The sequence below is a fragment of the Hypanus sabinus genome, chromosome 24 (assembly GCF_030144855.1).
Source record: "Hypanus sabinus isolate sHypSab1 chromosome 24, sHypSab1.hap1, whole genome shotgun sequence".
NCBI lineage: Eukaryota > Metazoa > Chordata > Chondrichthyes > Myliobatiformes > Dasyatidae > Hypanus > Hypanus sabinus.
Window position 1 is genome coordinate 28,435,806 of NC_082729.1, and position 19,484 is coordinate 28,455,289.

At 52.1% G+C, this 19,484-nt stretch overlaps 1 protein-coding gene and 1 long non-coding RNA gene across 5 annotated transcripts in view; one reads left to right on the forward strand and one right to left on the reverse strand.

Annotated features, from left to right (window-relative positions):
- Positions 1–18,329, reverse strand: part of ftsj1 (FtsJ RNA 2'-O-methyltransferase 1) — a 33,157-nt gene extending 14,828 nt beyond the window's left edge. Inside the window, exons 1-5 of one of the 3 annotated variants that reach the window (XM_059949509.1) lie at positions 18,277–18,329; positions 17,676–17,809; positions 12,652–12,721; positions 8,947–9,169; positions 6,939–7,017 (exon numbers count right to left, since the gene is read on the reverse strand). In XM_059949509.1, the coding sequence (XP_059805492.1) occupies positions 6,939–7,017; positions 8,947–9,169; positions 12,652–12,721; positions 17,676–17,796 (493 nt within the window). In that variant the 5' untranslated portion in view covers positions 17,797–17,809; positions 18,277–18,329. Of the gene's footprint in view, positions 1–6,938; positions 7,018–8,946; positions 9,170–12,651; positions 12,722–17,675; positions 18,005–18,107; positions 18,238–18,276 lie in introns of those variants that run through there. The other 2 variants (XM_059949508.1, XM_059949510.1) reach the window with 2 other exon arrangements.
- The window catches only part of LOC132380590 (uncharacterized), a 35,562-nt gene continuing 33,514 nt past the window's right edge, over positions 17,437–19,484 (forward strand). Inside the window, exon 1 of one of the 2 annotated variants that reach the window (XR_009507817.1) lies at positions 17,437–17,659. This is a non-coding gene — a long non-coding RNA (uncharacterized LOC132380590). Of the gene's footprint in view, positions 17,660–18,130; positions 18,269–19,484 lie in introns of those variants that run through there. The other variant, XR_009507818.1, reaches the window with a different exon arrangement.

The following is a 19,484-nucleotide window of genomic DNA, read 5'->3' on the forward strand; positions in this document are numbered from 1 at the left end:
CTCCACACAGTCCCATCACACACTCCCGGGGTCAGACCCAGAGTGAAGCTCCCTCCACAACGTCCCATCACACATTGCCGGGGTCAGACACAGAGTGAATCTCCCTCCACACAGTCCCATCACACACTCCCAGGGTCAGACACTGAATGAAGCTCCCTGCACAATGTCCCATCACAAACTCCAGGGGTCAGACACAGAGTGAATCTCCCTCCACACCTTTCCATCACACACTCCCGGGGTCAGACACAGAGTGAATCTCCCTTCACACTGTCCCATCACACACTCCCTGGGTCAGACACTGAGTGAATCTCCCTCCACACCGTCCCATCACACACTCCCGGGGTCAGACACAGAGTGAATCTCCCTCCACACCGTCCCATCACACACTCCCTGGGTCAGACACTGAGTGAATCTCCCTCCACACCGTCCCATCACACGCTCCCAGTGTCAGACACAGAGTGAATCTCCCTCCACACCGTCCCATCACACACTCCCGGGGTCAGACACAGAGTGAATCTCCCTCCACACTGTCCCATCACACACTCCCGGGGTCAGACACAGAATGAAGTTCCCTCCACACCGTCTCATCACATACTCCCGGGGTGAGACACAGAGTGAAGCTCCCTCCACCCCGTCCCATCATACACTCCCAGGGTCAGACACAGAATGAAACTCCCTCCACACCGTCCCATCACATACTCCTGGGGTCAGACACAGAGTGAAACTCCCTCCACACCGTCCCATCACACACTCCCGGGGTCAGACACTGAGTGAATCTCCCTCCACACCATCCCATCACACACTCCCTGGGTCAGTCACTGAGTAAATCTCCCTCCACACCGTCACATCACACACTCCTGGGGTCAGACACAGAGTGAATCTCCCTTCACACTGTCCCATCACACACTCCCTGGGTCAGACACTAAGTGAATCTCCCTCCACACCGTCCCATCACACGCTCCCAGGGTCAGACACAGAGTGAAGCTCCCTCCACACTGTCCCATCACACACTCCCGGGGTCAGACAGAGTGAAGCTCCCTCCACCCCGTCCCATCACACACTCCCGGGGTCAGACACAGAGTGAAGCTCCCTCCACACCGTCGCATCGCACATTGCTGGGGTCAGACACAGAATGAAGTTCCCTCCACACCGTCCCATCACACTCTCCCGGGGTCAGACAGAGTGAATTTCCTTCCACACCGTCCCATCACACACTCCCGGGGTCAGACACAGAGTGAAGCTCCCTCCACAATGTCCCATCACAAACTCCAGGGGTCAGACACAGAGTGAATCTCCCTCCACACCTTTCCATCACACACTCCCGGGGTCAGACACAGAATGAAGTTCCCTCCACACCGTCTCATCACATACTCCCGGGGTGAGACACAGAGTGAAGCTCCCTCCACCCCGTCCCATCATACACTCCCAGGGTCAGACACAGAATGAAACTCCCTCCACACCGTCCCATCACATACTCCTGGGGTCAGACACAGAGTGAAACTCCCTCCACACCGTCCCATCACACACTCCCGGGGTCAGACACTGAGTGAACCTCCCTCCACACAGTCCCATCACACACTCCCAGGGTCAGACACAGAGTGAATCTCCCTCCACACCATCCCATCACACACTCCCTGGGTCAGTCACTGAGTAAATCACCCTCCACACCGTCCCATCACACACTCCTGGGGTCAGACACAGAGTGAATCTCCCTTCACACCGTCCCATCACACACTCCTGGGGTCAGACACAGAGTGAATCTCCCTTCACACTGTCCCATCACACACTCCCTGGGTCAGACACTGAGTGAATCTCCCTCCACACCGTCCCATCACACGCTCCCAGGGTCAGACACAGAGTGAATCTCCCTCCACACCGTCCCATCACACACTCCCGGGGTCAGACACAGAGTGAATCTCCCTCCACACCGTCCCATCACACACTCCCTGGGTCAGACACTGAGTGAATCTCCCTCCACACCGTCCCATCACACGCTCCCAGTGTCAGACACAGAGTGAATCTCCCTCCACACCGTCCCATCACACACTCCCGGGGTCAGACACAGAGTGAATCTCCCTCCACACTGTCCCATCACACACTCCCGGGGTCAGACACAGAATGAAGTTCCCTCCACACCGTCTCATCACATACTCCCGGGGTGAGACACAGAGTGAAGCTCCCTCCACCCCGTCCCATCATACACTCCCAGGGTCAGACACAGAATGAAACTCCCTCCACACCGTCCCATCACATACTCCTGGGGTCAGACACAGAGTGAAACTCCCTCCACACCGTCCCATCACACACTCCCGGGGTCAGACACTGAGTGAATCTCCCTCCACACCATCCCATCACACACTCCCTGGGTCAGTCACTGAGTAAATCTCCCTCCACACCGTCCCATCACACACTCCTGGGGTCAGACACAGAGTGAATCTCCCTTCACACTGTCCCATCACACACTCCCTGGGTCAGACACTGAGTGAATCTCCCTCCACACCGTCCCATCACACGCTCCCAGGGTCAGACACTGAGTGAATCTCCCTCCACACCGTCCCATCACACGCTCCCAGGGTCAGACACAGAGTGAATCTCCCTCCACACCGTCCCATCACACACTCCCGGGGTCAGACACAGAGTGAATCTCCCTCCACACCGTCCCATCACACACTCCCTGGGTCAGACACTGAGTGAATCTCCCTCCACACCGTCCCATCACACGCTCCCAGGGTCAGACACAGAGTGAATCTCCCTCCACACCGTCCCATCACACACTCCCGGGGTCAGACACAGAGTGAATCTCCCTTCACACTGTCCCATCACACACTCCCTGGGTCAGACACTGAGTGAATCTCCCTCCACACCGTCCCATCACACGCTCCCAGGGTCAGACACAGAGTGAATCTCCCTCCACTCCGTCCCATCACACTCTCCCGGGGTCAGACACAGAGTGAATCTCCCTCCACTCTGTCCCAACACACTCCCAGGGTCAGACACAGAGTGAATCTCCCTCCACACCGTCCCATCACACACTCCCGGGTCAGACACTGAGTGAATCTCCCTCCACACCGTCCCATCACACACTCCCTGGGTCAGACACAGAGTGAATCTCCCTCCACACCGTCCCATCACACACTCCCGGGGTCAGACACAGAGTGAATCTCCCTCCACACCGTCCCATCACACACTCCCGGGGTCAGACACAGAGTGAATCTCCCTCCACACCGTCCCATCACACACTCCCGGGGTCAGACATAGAGTGAATCTCCCTCCACACCGTCCCATCACACACTCCCGGGGTCAGACACAGAGTGAACCTCCCTCCACACCGTCCCATCACACACTCCCGGGGTCAGACACTGAGTGAACCTCCCTCCACACAGTCCCATCACACACTCCCAGGGTCAGACACAGAGTGAATCTCCCTCCACACCATCCCATCACACACTCCCTGGGTCAGTCACTGAGTAAATCTCCCTCCACACCGTCCCATCACACACTCCTGGGGTCAGACACAGAGTGAATCTCCCTTCACACCGTCCCATCACACACTCCTGGGGTCAGACACAGAGTGAATCTCCCTTCACACTGTCCCATCACACGCTCCCTGGGTCAGACACTGAGTGAATCTCCCTCCACACCGTCCCATCACACACTCCCGGGGTCAGACACAGAGTGAATCTCCCTCCACACCGTCCCATCACACACTCCCTGGGTCAGACACTGAGTGAATCTCCCTCCACACCGTCCCATCACACGCTCCCAGTGTCAGACACAGAGTGAATCTCCCTCCACACCGTCCCATCACACACTCCCGGGGTCAGACACAGAGTGAATCTCCCTCCACACTGTCCCATCACACACTCCCGGGGTCAGACACAGAATGAAGTTCCCTCCACACCGTCTCATCACATACTCCCGGGGTGAGACACAGAGTGAAGCTCCCTCCACCCCGTCCCATCATACACTCCCAGGGTCAGACACAGAATGAAACTCCCTCCACACCGTCCCATCACATACTCCTGGGGTCAGACACAGAGTGAAACTCCCTCCACACCGTCCCATCACACACTCCCGGGGTCAGACACTGAGTGAATCTCCCTCCACACCATCCCATCACACACTCCCTGGGTCAGTCACTGAGTAAATCTCCCTCCACACCGTCCCATCACACACTCCTGGGGTCAGACACAGAGTGAATCTCCCTTCACACTGTCCCATCACACACTCCCTGGGTCAGACACTGAGTGAATCTCCCTCCACACCGTCCCATCACACGCTCCCAGGGTCAGACACAGAGTGAATCTCCCTCCACACCGTCCCATCACACACTCCCGGGGTCAGACACAGAGTGAATCTCCCTCCACACCGTCCCATCACACACTCCCTGGGTCAGACACTGAGTGAATCTCCCTCCACACCGTCCCATCACACGCTCCCAGGGTCAGACACAGAGTGAATCTCCCTCCACACCGTCCCATCACACACTCCCGGGGTCAGACACAGAGTGAATCTCCCTTCACACTGTCCCATCACACACTCCCTGGGTCAGACACTGAGTGAATCTCCCTCCACACCGTCCCATCACACGCTCCCAGGGTCAGACACAGAGTGAATCTCCCTCCACTCCGTCCCATCACACTCTCCCGGGGTCAGACACAGAGTGAATCTCCCTCCACTCTGTCCCAACACACTCCCAGGGTCAGACACAGAGTGAATCTCCCTCCACACCGTCCCATCACACACTCCCGGGTCAGACACTGAGTGAATCTCCCTCCACACCGTCCCATCACACACTCCCTGGGTCAGACACAGAGTGAATCTCCCTCCACACCGTCCCATCACACACTCCCGGGGTCAGACACAGAGTGAATCTCCCTCCACACCGTCCCATCACACACTCCCGGGGTCAGACACAGAGTGAATCTCCCTCCACACCGTCCCATCACACACTCCCGGGGTCAGACACAGAGTGAATCTCCCTCCACACCGTCCCATCACACACTCCCGGGGTCAGACACAGAGTGAACCTCCCTCCACACCGTCCCATCACACACTCCCGGGGTCAGACACAGAGTGAACCTCCCTCCACACCGTCCCATCACACACTCCCGGGGTCAGACACAGAGTGAAGCTCCCTCCACACCGTCCCATCACACACTCCCGGGGTCAGACACAGAGTGAATCTCCCTCCACACCGTCCCATCACACACTCCCGGGGTCAGACACAGAGTGAAGCTCCCTCCACACCGTCCCATCACACACTCCCGGGGTCAGACACAGAGTGAAGCTCCCTCCACACCGTCCCATCACACACTCCCGGGGTCAGACACAGAGTGAATCTCCCTCCACACCCTCCCATTACACACTCCCGGGGTCAGACACAGAGTGAAACTCCCTCCACACCGTCCCATCACACACTCCCGGGGTCAGACACAGAATGAAGTTCCCTCCACACCGTCTCATCACATACTCCCGGGGTGAGACACAGAGTGAAGCTCCCTCCACCCCGTCCCATCATACACTCCCAGGGTCAGACACAGAATGAAACTCCCTCCACACCGTCCCATCACATACTCCTGGGGTCAGACACAGAGTGAAACTCCCTCCACACCGTCCCATCACACACTCCCGGGGTCAGACACTGAGTGAACCTCCCTCCACACAGTCCCATCACACACTCCCTGGGTCAGACACTGAGTGAATCTCCCTCCACACCGTCCCATCACACGCTCCCAGGGTCAGACACAGAGTGAATCTCCCTCCACACCGTCCCATCACACACTCCCGGGTCAGACACTGAGTGAATCTCCCTCCACACCGTCCCATCACACACTCCCTGGGTCAGACACAGAGTGAATCTCCCTCCAGACCGTCCCATCACACACTCCCGGGGTCAGACACAGAGTGAATCTCCCTCCACACCGTCCCATCACACACTCCCGGGGTCAGACACAGAGTGAATCTCCCTCCACACCGTCCCATCACACACTCCCGGGGTCAGACACAGAGTGAATCTCCCTCCACACCGTCCCATCACACACTCCCGGGGTCAGACACAGAGTGAATCTCCCTCCACACCGTCGCATCACACACTCCCGGGGTCAGACACAGAGTGAACCTCCCTCCACACCGTCCCATCACACACTCCCGGGGTCAGACACAGAGTGAACCTCCCTCCACACCGTCCCATCACACACTCCCGGGGTCAGACACAGAGTGAATCTCCCTCCACACCGTCCCATCACACACTCCCGGGGTCAGACACAGAGTGAATCTCCCTCCACACCGTCCCATCACACACTCCCGGGGTCAGACACAGAGTGAAGCTCCCTCCACACCGTCCCATCACACACTCCCGGGGTCAGACACAGAGTGAATCTCCCTCCACACCGTCCCATCACACACTCCCGGGGTCAGACACAGAGTGAATCTCCCTCCACACCGTCCCATCACACACTCCCGGGGTCAGACACTGAGTGAATCTCCCTCCACACCCTCCCATTACACACTCCCGGGGTCAGACACAGAGTGAAGCTCCCTCCACACCGTCCCATCACACACTCCCGGGGTCAGACACAGAGTGAAACTCCCTCCACACCGTCCCATCACACACTCCCGGGGTCAGACACAGAGTGAATCTCCCTCCACACCGTCCCATCACACACTTCCGGGGCAGAGGCAGCACTCTTTAGGAATCCCATGGTGTGTGTGACTGTGTGATGGACAGAGTGGGAGTTATGTAGAGAAAATTTCAAAGGGAAGGAGGGAGGGAGAGCGAGAGAGAGAGCGCAAGTGAGAGAGAGCAAGAGAGAGAGAGAGGACACCTGATTCACCATTGAGTCCGGCTATATTCACACTCACACCCAGTCTCTGCACTGGCACCCGTCCCAGCAAGCACGGAACAACCACCCTTGACAGAGGAGCTGGAAACCTACCGTCTGGGGCTCCGTCGCAAACCACCAGATCCGCAGCCTCTCCCTCGAAATGCCTGATGATTTCCTGGGCAGTGGAGACCTGTGAAGTACAAGCAGACTTGCTACGTCCGTTGTTCGTCACCTTCGGCCACTAAGCACCTCTGGAGAGCAGAATTATCTCTCCGTGTCAAAGTCAGAATTGGACTCAGGTTTAATATTTCTGGCTTATGTCATAAAATCGGTCTTGTGGCAGAAGTACTTAATAAAAAATCTAGAAAGCATAAGTAAAGTAAGTGCAAAAAGACAGCAAAAAAAGAAAAAAACTCATGGTTTCAATGCCCGTTCAGGAATCCGATGGCTGAGGTGAAGAAGCTGTTGCTGAATCGTTGAGTGTGTGCCTTCAGGTTCCTGGACGGTAGCAATGAGAAGAGGGCATATGCTGGCTGATGGGGGCCTTAATGATAGATGCTGCCTTTAAAAGGCATCGCCTTTTGAAAGTGTCCTCACACCAGAGAGGCTACTGTGAGAATCTGCGGTGATATACCAAATCTCAACCTCCTAATGAAGTACAGTCGCTGTCGTATCTTCTTTGTTAATGCATCAGTCAGCATGTTGGACCCAAGGTAGATCTTGAGGTGCTGACACCCAGGAACTTGAAACTGCTCCCCTGCCTCTAGGAGGGATCCCCTCTTCTTGCCCTTTCTGAAGTCCACCATCACCTGGGGTCACTGACACTGAGTCGTGGCATCACTCAACCAGCTGACCCACCTCTCTCCTGTACTCCTCCTCGAACATCACTATTTGCAATTCTGTTAACAAGAGTCAGAGGCTTTTTCCCAGGGCTGAAATGGTTGCCACAAGAGGACACAGGTTTAAGGTGCTTGGAAGTAGGTACAGAGGAGATGTCAAGTGGTGAGTGTGTGGAATGGGCTGCCGACAACGGTGGTGGAGGCGGATACGATAGGGTCTTTTAAGAGGCTTATATTACTAAGCGTGAAGCTGAGTAAAATAGTGGGCTATAGGTAAGCCTAGTAATTTCTAAGCTAGGGACATGTTCGTCTCAACTTTGCAGGCCGAAGGGCCTGTGTTGTGCTGTAGGCTTTCCATGTTTCTTTGTTAATAGTAGTGTCATTGGCAAATTTGCAGATGGCTTTTGAGCTGTGGACGTAGTTGGAGCTAATGGACACCAAGACGGCTCTGCAGAGCAGCTTTTCCTGTCATCCCCCTCACGTGTACAGTCTCACTTTCGGAAGTCTGAGGCACGAATGACTGCAGATGCTGGGATCTCCAGCAAGACACCACCTTCTCGAGAATCTCAGCATCCATGGAGAGACATGGACAGTCAATGTTTCAGCCAATCATTCACTTTAAACACTAGCTCAATGCTGTCCATTTGGCCAAGCTCAGCCAGACTAAGGCCAGCTGCAGTATCTTTTTTTAAAGCCCTCGATGTCACTACCATGGGACAGTTTTTGGTCTCCACACCACAGAAAGGGTTGCGATAGAGAAAGCACAGAAGAGGTTCACCAGGATGTTGCCTGGAATGGAGGACATTAGATGTAAGGAGATATTGGACAGGCTTTTTCACTGGAGTGTAGGTGGTTGAGGGTGACCGTATAGAGAAAATAATGCGGGCCATAGACAGGATCTTTCCCAGGGCTGGGGAACTCCCAAGATTGGAGCAGAATTGTTCACTCCTCAGGACTTGAAGCTCTCAACCTCAATACCGTGGACGTAGAAAGAGCGCACGCAGCCCCCCCCCCCTTTCCTGAAGCCAATGACCAGCTCTTTGCTTGACCTGAAAGGAAAGGTTGTTGTCATGACACCATGTCACTGAGCTCTCAGAGCACATCTAGCCCGTGCCAAACCAATGAGATCCCCGCCTTATTATTCTAAACTCTGGCGAGTACAGGCCCAAAGCCATCAAATGATCCTCAAGTGTTAACCCTTTCATTCCCAGGATTATCCTCTGCAATGCCAGCCCATCCTTTCTTCGATAAGGAGCCCAAAGCTAGCTCTGGTACGTTACCTTAGTGATGTCTCCCTGGATCTGGATGACACCAGGGAGGGGGGCCATTGCCTGGAGATCTACAGCAACGATTTTGGTATCCAGACCATCTCCGCTCTTCCCTCTGTGGGCAAGAACGAATACAGGAGCTTTCATTCCAGCCGGCATAGGGTTTGGTGATTTCCCTTGTAAATTCATCGTGGGGTTTACCTTCTGTTGGTAGACGTGCAGGATAGAGAGCCACCTAGTGGTGAAGGGCTGCAATGAAGCATGGGGTTGACATCACTGACACACAATGTCATGAAATTTGTGTTTTGCAGTGCAGTACATTTTTAAAATTGCAGAAAGAGAGGGTCACTAATCTTCAGTTCGGATCAGAGGATCTGTTCTCAGATCAGTACGTAAATGTCCCACAAAGAAGGCAGAACAGTGCCTCCATTTAATCGTTTGTGTAGATTCGGCACCTCATCTAAAACTTTGACAATCTTCTGTAGATGCAGAGTGGAGAGTCTCCTGACTGGATGCATCATGGACTGGTACAGAAACACCTACACCCACGAACGGGGAAGTGCACAGCACGTGTCCACCCCAGCCACAGAAAAGGCCCTCCCCACCGCCGAGCTCGGGGGAACCGCTTTGTCACAATGAGGCCACTGCCGGATCTCTCGGTAACCGTCCATTTTAATTCCAATCCACATTCTCATTCCAACATGTCAGTCCTCTATTGGCACAATGAGGCCATACTCAGGTTGGAGGAGCAACACCTCATTGGGTAGCCTGCATGAACACTGATTTCTCTAACTTCCAGTAACTTCTCTCCCCTCACCCTCCTTCCTCATTTCCCACTCTGGTTCCCCTCTCAACCCTTCCCTCACCTGCCCATTACCTCACCTGTCGCCTCAGTTTCTCACTTCATCCCCCTCCCCCTCTTATTCTGGCTCCATTTCCCTTTTTTGCTGAAGGGTCTCAGCCTGAAATGTTGACTGTTTATTTCCCTTCCACAGATGCTGCCTGACCTGCTGAGTTCTTCCAGCACTGTGTGTTGTTCCAAGATTCCCATCATCTGCAGGATCTTGCGCCTTCGTCTCCATCTCTTTTTACCAGCTATCACCCCCTCCCCTCCATCTTTCAAAGAGTCAGGAACCTTAACACTGAGCCCACTACCCGACCCTGCCGAGTTCCTCCAGCTGTTTGCTTTTCCACAGACTGCAGCCCCTGCAGTTTCTCATGCATCTCCCATCTATCTCCATTTCACTCTGTCCCCTTCATATTCATCCCTTTGTAGTTGTCTCTATCACCTTCCCCAGCAACCTGCGCCCTACGCACCCACTACTCCCTGTGTAAAACCAACTGCACGTCCCCTCTAAACATCCAGCCCTCCCACACGTCCACGAGTATTAGACACTTTGTTCTGTGCCATGTCGTTTGACTTGGGCAATCACGGTCTTTCCATGACTGTGATTGTTCTTGGCAAACTTTTCTTCAGAAGTGGTTTGCCATTGCCTGCTTCTGGGCAGTGACTTTTCAAGATGGGTGTCGTTATCAGTACTCCTCAGAGATTGTCTGTGGTCGCAAACCAGAACTTGTGATGTGTACCAGCTGCTCATACGACCATCCACGACTGGCCCCCGTGGCTTCACGTGACCCCGATCAGGGGGCTAAGCAGGTGTCACACCTTGCCCAAGGGGGACCTGCAGCTAGCAGAGGAACCTTACCCTACCTATGGTAGAGACATATCCCGCTACCTAACCATTCCATCACAGCTGATTATTTTTCCTCCCAATCCCATACTCCCTGTAAGCTTTGAGGCCCTTACTAATCAGAAACCTTCCAACCTCGGCTTCAAATTTACCCAATGTCTTGGCTTCTGCAGGCATTTGTGGCAATGAATTCACCACTCTCTGGCTAAAGAAATTCCTCCTCATCTCCATTCCAATTCTATTCTGAGGTTGTGCCCTTTTGTCCTAATCTCCCCCACCGTAAGGTAAAGAAGGCATATGCCCCGCTTGCGTTTATTAATCGAGGCATTGGGTTTAAAGGTCACGAAAACATGTTGCGACTTTATAAAACTCTAGTTAGGCCACATCTGGAGTATTGCATACAGTTCTAACCCAAACCGTGGAACCAACCCATTCAGAGGGAAAAAACAGATCATTGTAGGAAGGCTTTGGAGAGGATGCAGGAGAAGTTCGTCAGGATGCTGCCTGCGTATTATAACGAGAGGCTGGACAAACTTGGGTAGTTTTCCCTGGAGTGACAGAGGCTGAGTGGAGATTTGATAGAGGTTTATAAGAGGTGTAGATAGAGGGGGGTGTATGGGGTGACTAGGGAGGGGTAGCACCTCTGGTGAGGGGGGCCTGCCGTGCCCTTTTTCAGGGCAGCTCGTCCCCACCTGGTGCTCAGCTCTCACCCGTGGCGCAGCGGCCACACCCCGGTAAACCGTCTCGGCAGACGGGCCAAACCAGGTGAGGGTAGCCGATGGGTCTTCGACCCTCGGTGAGGTAGGGGACCCGCCTATCCCAGCGTGTGAAGTCTGGCCATGGTGGATTGAGCGAAGGAGACCGGTTAATGGCCCAACGGTCGAGAGGGCAGGCCAGCAGGCGTTGGTGGAGCACTAGGAGCACGACAAGGCACTTAGACATCCTGGCCATCCACTGCAGGAGGTGGTGATCGCTTCAAACTCACCGGGCAGTGGGCTGCTGTAACCTGCCGAGTATATGATTTTCCAATATGTCAGAGCAGTGTGGAGGGACATCGTCCGTCAACTCTGAGTGATTATGCAGAAAGTTTGAATAACTCATCTCTTTCTACCTTAGGCCACGAACTTATTTATCACCCCGATGAATTACTAACTGGTGAGTTATTAACTTCAAACTTTCTGCATAATCACTCAAAGAGTTGAACTGCACGTGCATGTAACGAGAGCTGTACAACTCACCTCCTTCGACCTTAAGCTACAAACTTATCAATCACCTATCTGTGGACACTTTCTGGAGGTCCGAGATCCATATGCTCCACGACCGCTGGACTAAGTGTGTAAATGTAGGAGGGGACTATGTTGAAAAATAAATGTGCTAGGTTTTCTAAAATTGACTCCTTCTACCTTATGCCACAAACTTATCACCCACCCCTGGTACATTGGTTGATTATGCATTCTTGTTTATTTAACTGATTCATTACTGGTTAGATAACTACATGGATTGTATAAGTCTTCACACTACCATGTGATGCATGCGTGCCTCGCTTAAAGACAGAGTTAAGCTCACATTTTGGACTCTCGTGTCCTCATGTGAATTAGATTAATGTTCTGAAGTTACAAACAGAACAGTGACAGAGAAAGCTAATCTTTGTGTGCAGAGAATGGAGGGATTGTGTAGTTTGGTTACGCGTTTAATTATCAGTTTAATTAGTTCCAACATCGTGGAACCGCCATGAACGGTCCAATGTGAAAGGAGGAGGGTTGGGCATGGGGCTAACAACCCAGGACTGCAGAAGCTTGAACGGCCTCATCCCCAGGAGAGGAAAGGTCTTCTCCTAAAGACGTATGAGGTCCGGGGTGGGGGGAAACCAGAGCCACAAGGCCAATCAGCCTGTCCATGACAGGGTACTCTGGGGAGCTGCTGCGGGCGATCTGTGCCCAGTCAGGGTGATGGGTTTGAAAAGAAGAGGACGACAGCAAGGTGGGCCAAGGGCTCTGTCCTGTTGTATGTCCTAAAGAATACTTACTTGAGTTTGCGGCTCAGGACTTGACTCCAGCTACCAGGCGCAGCGCACAGATCCACTGCCTTGCAGACACCTGTGAGTGGGTGGGGAGAGAGAGGAGGGGAATATTAGTAATACAGATCTACAGGCTCCAGTTTCCTCCCACTTTCCAAACATGTCCGGGTTAGGCTTAGAGCTGTGGGCATGTTATGTTGGCGCTGGAAGTGTGGCTGCACTGACAAATTAACCTAATCTGTTTCTTTGAATCTGTGACGCCATCCTGCCCTCGATCCTGGCGTCTGCGTGGAATGGCTCAACCAGGAGTGTCTGGTCAGCTCTCAACAGGAAGGAGACAAGTTAGAAACACGCCAGGGTAGACAGGTTCCCAGGGCCAGATGGAATCTATCACAGAGAGATAAGGGGATGAGAAGAGGACGTAATGCTGAGGCTTTGGGTCGGGTTGAAATTGGAGGGGCAGCACTTTGCTGTAATGTTCTGCATTCTGTGTTTACTACAGCTCAGAAACAGGCCTTTTGGCCCATCTGTTCGGTACCAGCTGGATCATAATTTCCACATCTCTCCCATCCAAGTACTTATCCAAAGCTTTGCTTAAATGTTACAACTGAACCTGCATCCGCCACTTCTGCTGGCAGCTCGCTCAGGTTTCTCTGACACTTCCTCTGCATGAAGAAGTTTTAGAACGGGAATCAGGTTTAACATCACTGGCATATATTGTAAAAATAGTGATAAAAACTAAGCAGTAGGAATTAAAAATAAATTAAATATGTAGTGCAAAAAGAGAGGGAAAAGTTACTGAGCAAGTGTTCAGGCTCCCCTTCAGTATTTCACCTTTCACCCTTAACCTATGATCTCCAGTTCCAGTCTTGCCTAACCTGAGGGGCGAAAATGGCCGCCCATTCACTGCCCATGTTGTCATCCTGTTAAAGAGCAGTTGGGACAACTTTGTAAACCCGAGCTTACGGCTCAAGGCTGCTAAAGTCAAACTCAAAGTAAAGTCTATCATCAGGTTACGTCTACACTCAGAGGCCATTTTATGAGGTACACCTGCTCGTTAATGCAAATGTCTAATCAGCCAATCACGTGGCAGCAACTCAGTGCAGGAGAGCATACAGACATGGTCAGGAGGTTCAGTTGCTGTCCAGACCAAACACCAGGCTGGGGAAGAAATGTGATCTGTGACCGAGGAAAGATTTTTGGTGCCAGATGGGGAGGTTTGAGTAGCTCAGATCTGGGATTTTCAGACACAAGTCTTTATAGTGTACGGAGAACGGTGCGAGAAACAAATGAAATAAACCAATGAACGGCAGTTCTGTGGGTGAAAATACCTCACGAGTGACAGAGAGAGAATGGCCACACTGGCTCAAGCTGACAGGAAGGTAACAATGACTCAAATCACAACACGTCGAACTTTAAAGAGGACGGGCCACAGCAACAGAAGATCACAAACAGCGAAAAGACGAGCGGAATGTGCAGGCCTCTCCCTGCCAGTACGTAGCCTCGTGTAGCGCCTCCTCGCTGGTGACACACGGAATCAGACTTAGGAGGAGGAGGAGGCCTGGCCCCTGAACACATAGCACACAGGCCACGGGTGCCTAGACACACCCTGGTGCTCGTGAACCACATCCCCAGCTATAGGTGAATCGCCTTGTGGGCAGCCCCGGGAGAAAAGGAGGCTACGGGAGTAAAACCTAGACAGCAAAGCTGGGGTGGAGCCCCCAAGGCAGCTGGACGCCATTGATGCCATTCCGGTGGCTCCTGCAGCCAAGCAGTGCCAAACGTATCGCTTCAAAAGCTTTCCTTTGGACTACACGGTGAGACCGAGAGGGGCATCTTGACGACTGGGCACCTCAGGATCTCCATACCTTCCACCCAGGCTCCTGATGGTGATCATCACCCATTGTCCTTCGACAGAGACAGATGCCAACTACTTTGAGATTCATTTTCTTGCAGATAGTTACAGGAAAATAAAGAAATACAACTGAATTTGTGAAAAAAATTACAGAAACTAAGACTGACAAACAACTAATGTATAACTTATGCAAATAAATAAAACTGAGAATGGCGGAGCAGACTCGATGGACCGAATGGCCTGCTTCTGCACCTATATCTTATTGTCTTAAAGGAAACAGCGTCTCCACATCCACTCTGTCTAGGTCTTTCAGTATTTGATAGATTTCAATAAGATTTTCCTCATTCTTCTAAACTCCAGCAAATACAGGCAGAGCTATCAAACACTCCGATGTTAACCCTTCCATTGTCCTCTGGACCCTCCCCAATGCCAGCACATCCTTTCTTAGACAAGGGGCCCGAGTGAGATCCAAAATCGGCACAGAGGTTGGCGATGCTGCCTGAGCTGCTGGCCTCCCCCGGCATGTTGCTCTGGATTTGCAGCACACGGATACGACGTTCTTACAGGGCCATGGGGCAGACGTTGGCAGGCGAGAGCAGCTCGCTGGGAAGCACAGACAAGATGGGCCGAAGGGTCTGCCTCCAAGCCCCACAACTCTTCCAATTCTCATCTCTCTCAACCCTCCGATGCCAGTCAATCTTTTCTGCATGCTCGTCAGCTGTGCAAAGGGAAACCTCTGGGTAGCATGAACATCGACGTCTCTAACCTCCCCCTCCCCTTCCTCATTCTGGCTCTTTTCGCTTCCCCTCACCTGCCTATCAAGTCCCTCTGGCTCCCCTCCTCCTTCACTTTCTCCCAAGGTCCACCCTCCTCTTCTATCAGATTCCTTCTTCTTCAGCCCTTTACCTCTTCCACCTATCACCTCCCAGCTTCTTACTTCATCCCCCACCCACCCACCTTTCCCCTCACCTATCAGCTGCCAGTTTGAACTCCTCCCCACCTTCCTATTCTGCCTTCCTTTCCTGTTCCTGAAGAAGGGTCTCAGCCCAAAACAGCAACTGTTTATTCCCCTCCCACAGATGCTGCCTGATCTGCCAAGTTCCTCCAGCAATTTGTGTGAGTTGCTCGAGACTTTCTACCCTATCCATTTTCCTCGTGATTTTGCAATTCCCTAGAGGTCCCCCGGGTGCTCTAGGGAGAACAGTCCTAGTCTGCCCAGTCTCTCATCAGAATCCTGCCAACACCCTGGTGAATCTTTCCTGCCGCACTTGCCCCCTCCAGTTTGATGAGATCCTTCCTATATCTGGGTGACTAGAACTGGGCACGGTGCTCCAAGTGAGGTCTCACGAATATCACAGAAACACAGCAAACCTACAGCACAAATCAAGCCCTTCAACCCACAATGCTGTGCCAAACATGTCCCTACCTTAGAAATTACCTACGCTTACCTAGCCCTCTATTTTTCTAAGCTCCATGTACCTATCCAGGAGTCTCTTAAAAGACCCTATCGTATCCACCTCCACCACCATCACTGGCAGCCCATTCCACACACTCACCACTCTCTGCATAAAAAACTTACCCCTGACATCTCCTCTGTACCTGCTTCCAAGCACCTCTAACATAAAAGTCCCAACTCTTATACTCAGTACCCTGTCTGAAGCAAACAAGCGTGTCTTACTTATTGATTGATTGATACAGCATGGGGTAGGCCCTTCCAGCCCTTTAAGTTGAGTCCTCCCAGCAATCCCAATTTAATTCCTAGCCTAATCACAGGACAATTTGCATTGACAAATTAACCTACTAACCAGTATGACTTTGGGCTGTGGGAGGAAACCAGAGCACCTGGAGGAAACCTGCATGGTCAGGGGAACTGAACCCGAGTTGGTGGAAATGTAAAGTGCTGTGCTGACTGCTACGCTACCGTGCTATTCAGCTACCCAGTGCAGTAACTTCAAGGCAGCCTAAACAAGTGGCCCCTGTTCGGATTAAAGCAGGGGGTTTCACAACTGGGAGACAAGGGGAAACGGGAGATAAAAGTATCGGGTGGCTGCCAAGAAACAGAAGTTTAGCTGTTGTCCCCCAATTTTGCACAGGCAGGAAAACAGGGAAATCAGGAAATAAAAAGTTCAAAGTCCAAAGTAAATTTATTATCTGTCCTATATATTATCCTATCACATCCCCCTTCTCCAGCCCTGTATCTCATCAACTTCCCAGCTCTTTATTTCACCCCCCCCCCCAACTCTGACTCATCATTCTTCTCCAGTCCTGAAGGATCTCGGCCTGAAACGTCGACTCTACTCTGAGATTTACGAGGATGTTGCCTGGCTTGGGGAGCATGCCGTATGAGAATAGGTTGAGTGAACTCGGCCTTTTCTCCTTGGAGCGAAGGAGGATGAGAGATGACCTGATAGAGGTGTATAAGATAATGAGAGACATTGATCATGTGAATAGTCAGAGGCTTTTTCCCATGGCCGAAATTGCTGGCACGAGAGGGCAAAGTTTTAATGTGCTTGGAAGTAGGTACAGAAGAGATGTCAGGGGTAAGTTTTTTTTACGCAGAGTGGTGAGTGTGTGGAGTGGGCTGCCAGCGGCAGCGGTGGAGACGGAAACAACAGACTCCTGGATGGATACATGGAGCTTAGAAAAATAAAGGGCTATGGGTAAAACCTAGGTAGTTCTAAGGGACATGTTCAGCACAGCTTTGTGGGCCGAAGGGCCTGTATTGTGCTGTAGGGTTTCCCTGTTTCTCTATAGGCGCTGCCTGGCCTGCTGAGTTCCTCTAGCATTTTGTGTTTGATGCTCACACATACTACCCTGAGATTCATTTTCCTGTAGACATTCATAGTAGAACAAAGATATACAACAATCAGTGAAAAAGTACAAAGATTGACACAAACTATGCTAATACAATAATAAAAAAGACGCTAATAGATGTAGCAACTGAAACCCAAAATAAACGTTGGAGCAGCGCGGTTAGTGTAACGTTTTACGGCGCCAGCAACCCTGGTTCAACTCCCGCTCTGTCTACAAGGAGCTTGTATGCGAGGGTTTCCCTCACATTTCAGAGACGTACGGGTCAGTAGGCTAATTGGTCACATGGGTGCAGCCGGCTCCGGAGCCTGGACAGCGAAGAAAACGGCTGGGAATCTCGGCAGCCGAAAGGTGAGGTGGACCATACCTTCAAAGAGAGCGTACTCTTCATCGAGCTGCAGGAGCTTGAAGGCACTGCGTGCGCGCCAGCCTTCCTGTTTGGCAATGCGGTAGTAGATGTCCCTCTTATCCTTGGAGGAACGCCCCATTCTCCCTCGTCAGCTGAGAGACAAGGAGCACTCTGGTCAGGCGGAGAGCAATCCGGAGCCGACTATAAGCCTCAGTCCCCGTCGCCTTGGGAGCCCTCCCTGACTGGCACTACCCCAGTCTGGGACCGAAGCCCCCGGGCAGATTGTGAAAGCTTCCTTCACCTTCTTTCCCTCAACTCCTCTCTCCCAGAACCCTTCCCCCTCCAATCCCTTCCTCCGCCCCTCTTCATCCTCAACCCCAAACCCCTTATCGTCTCCTCCCTCCCCGTCAACCTCCCCTTCCTCGCCCTCTCTTCCCCCTCCACCATCACCTCCCGCATCGCCGGCCAGCACAGAAGGACCCCGCGCAGCAGCTGTCCACGCCGTGCCTGAGCCTCCTGGCACGACCCTCAGCCGAAAACGCCCCCCGTGCACCATCCCCGTGATTATAATTTCCGGTCGACAACACGTTGGATTTAATCGATGTTCCGAGGTAAATACCGATCCCGTGCCGGAGCCCCTGGTCTGCAGGACCACTGTGGCGTAGAGCTGCAGTACCGCTTGTGGCCAGCGGGCGGCAGTGGCGTTATGTAGTAATGGTGCAGTGTCTCTGACTGTTCATTCATTTGTACGGGTGCTGGCTGCCCTTCCTGCCCAGTTCCTCCAGCATGGGTGGTGGTGAAGGGGAGTAGCTATAGAGCAAGGGTGCAGTCCCACTGCCGGAGCTGAAGGGGACTCATTCATGTTTATTGTTTCATGTCATTTCCAGGATACTAGTAAACGAAATAATAGATCAAATACAGCACAGAAACAATAAAAAATACACACTAACTATACATTAGATAGATTTATTGAATATCCATAAAATGACAATAGACACAGGAGTGTCTGTACAAACGATGACTATCGTGAAATAATGAAGTAGTTGTGGAGGGGTGGGTTAGCGGGTGGAGGTGTTGATCAACCATACTGCTTGGGGAAAGTAACTGTCTTTGAATCTGGTCATCCTGGTGTGAATGCTACTTAACCTTCTCCCTGATTGGAGTGGGACAAACAGTCCATGACCAGGGTGGGAGGGCTCATTTCATTCTGTATATATCCTTGATGATGAGTAGACTGGTGCCAGTGATGATTGGGCAGTTTTGACTACCCGATGTAGAGCCTCCCTGTCCTCTGCAGTGCAGTTTCCGTATCAATCAGTGATACGGTTAGGATGCAGTCTACTGGTGAATAGTGACCACAAGCCCTTAACTTTCAGGGTGACTACAGATAAGGATAGATATCCTTAAGGATTAAGATAGGTCCTTGTGGGAGAATTTTAAATTGCAGTAGTGTAAATTACAAGGTCAGTAGGCAGGAACTAAGAAGTGTTCATCCGGAACACCTTTTTTTCTAGCAAGTCCACATCAGAGGGTGTTTAAAAGTCAATTGCACAGAGTACAGGAATGTTCCTCTTAGAAAGAAGGAGAGGGATGGAAAGATGAGAGAAACTTGGATGTCCAGGGAGGTGATTAATTTAATCAAGAAGAAAAAGGAAAAGTATATACATTACAGAGGCTTGAGAGAGATGGCCAGAATTGATTGGAAAAGAACAAGAACTCAAAGTCAACAGAAAAGCCAAAGAGGGCATATAAAAGAGTAAAAATAAGTGGGAAGTTAGAGGATTGGAAGGCAACTAAAGAAGTCATTAAGAAGGCAAAGATGAAGTA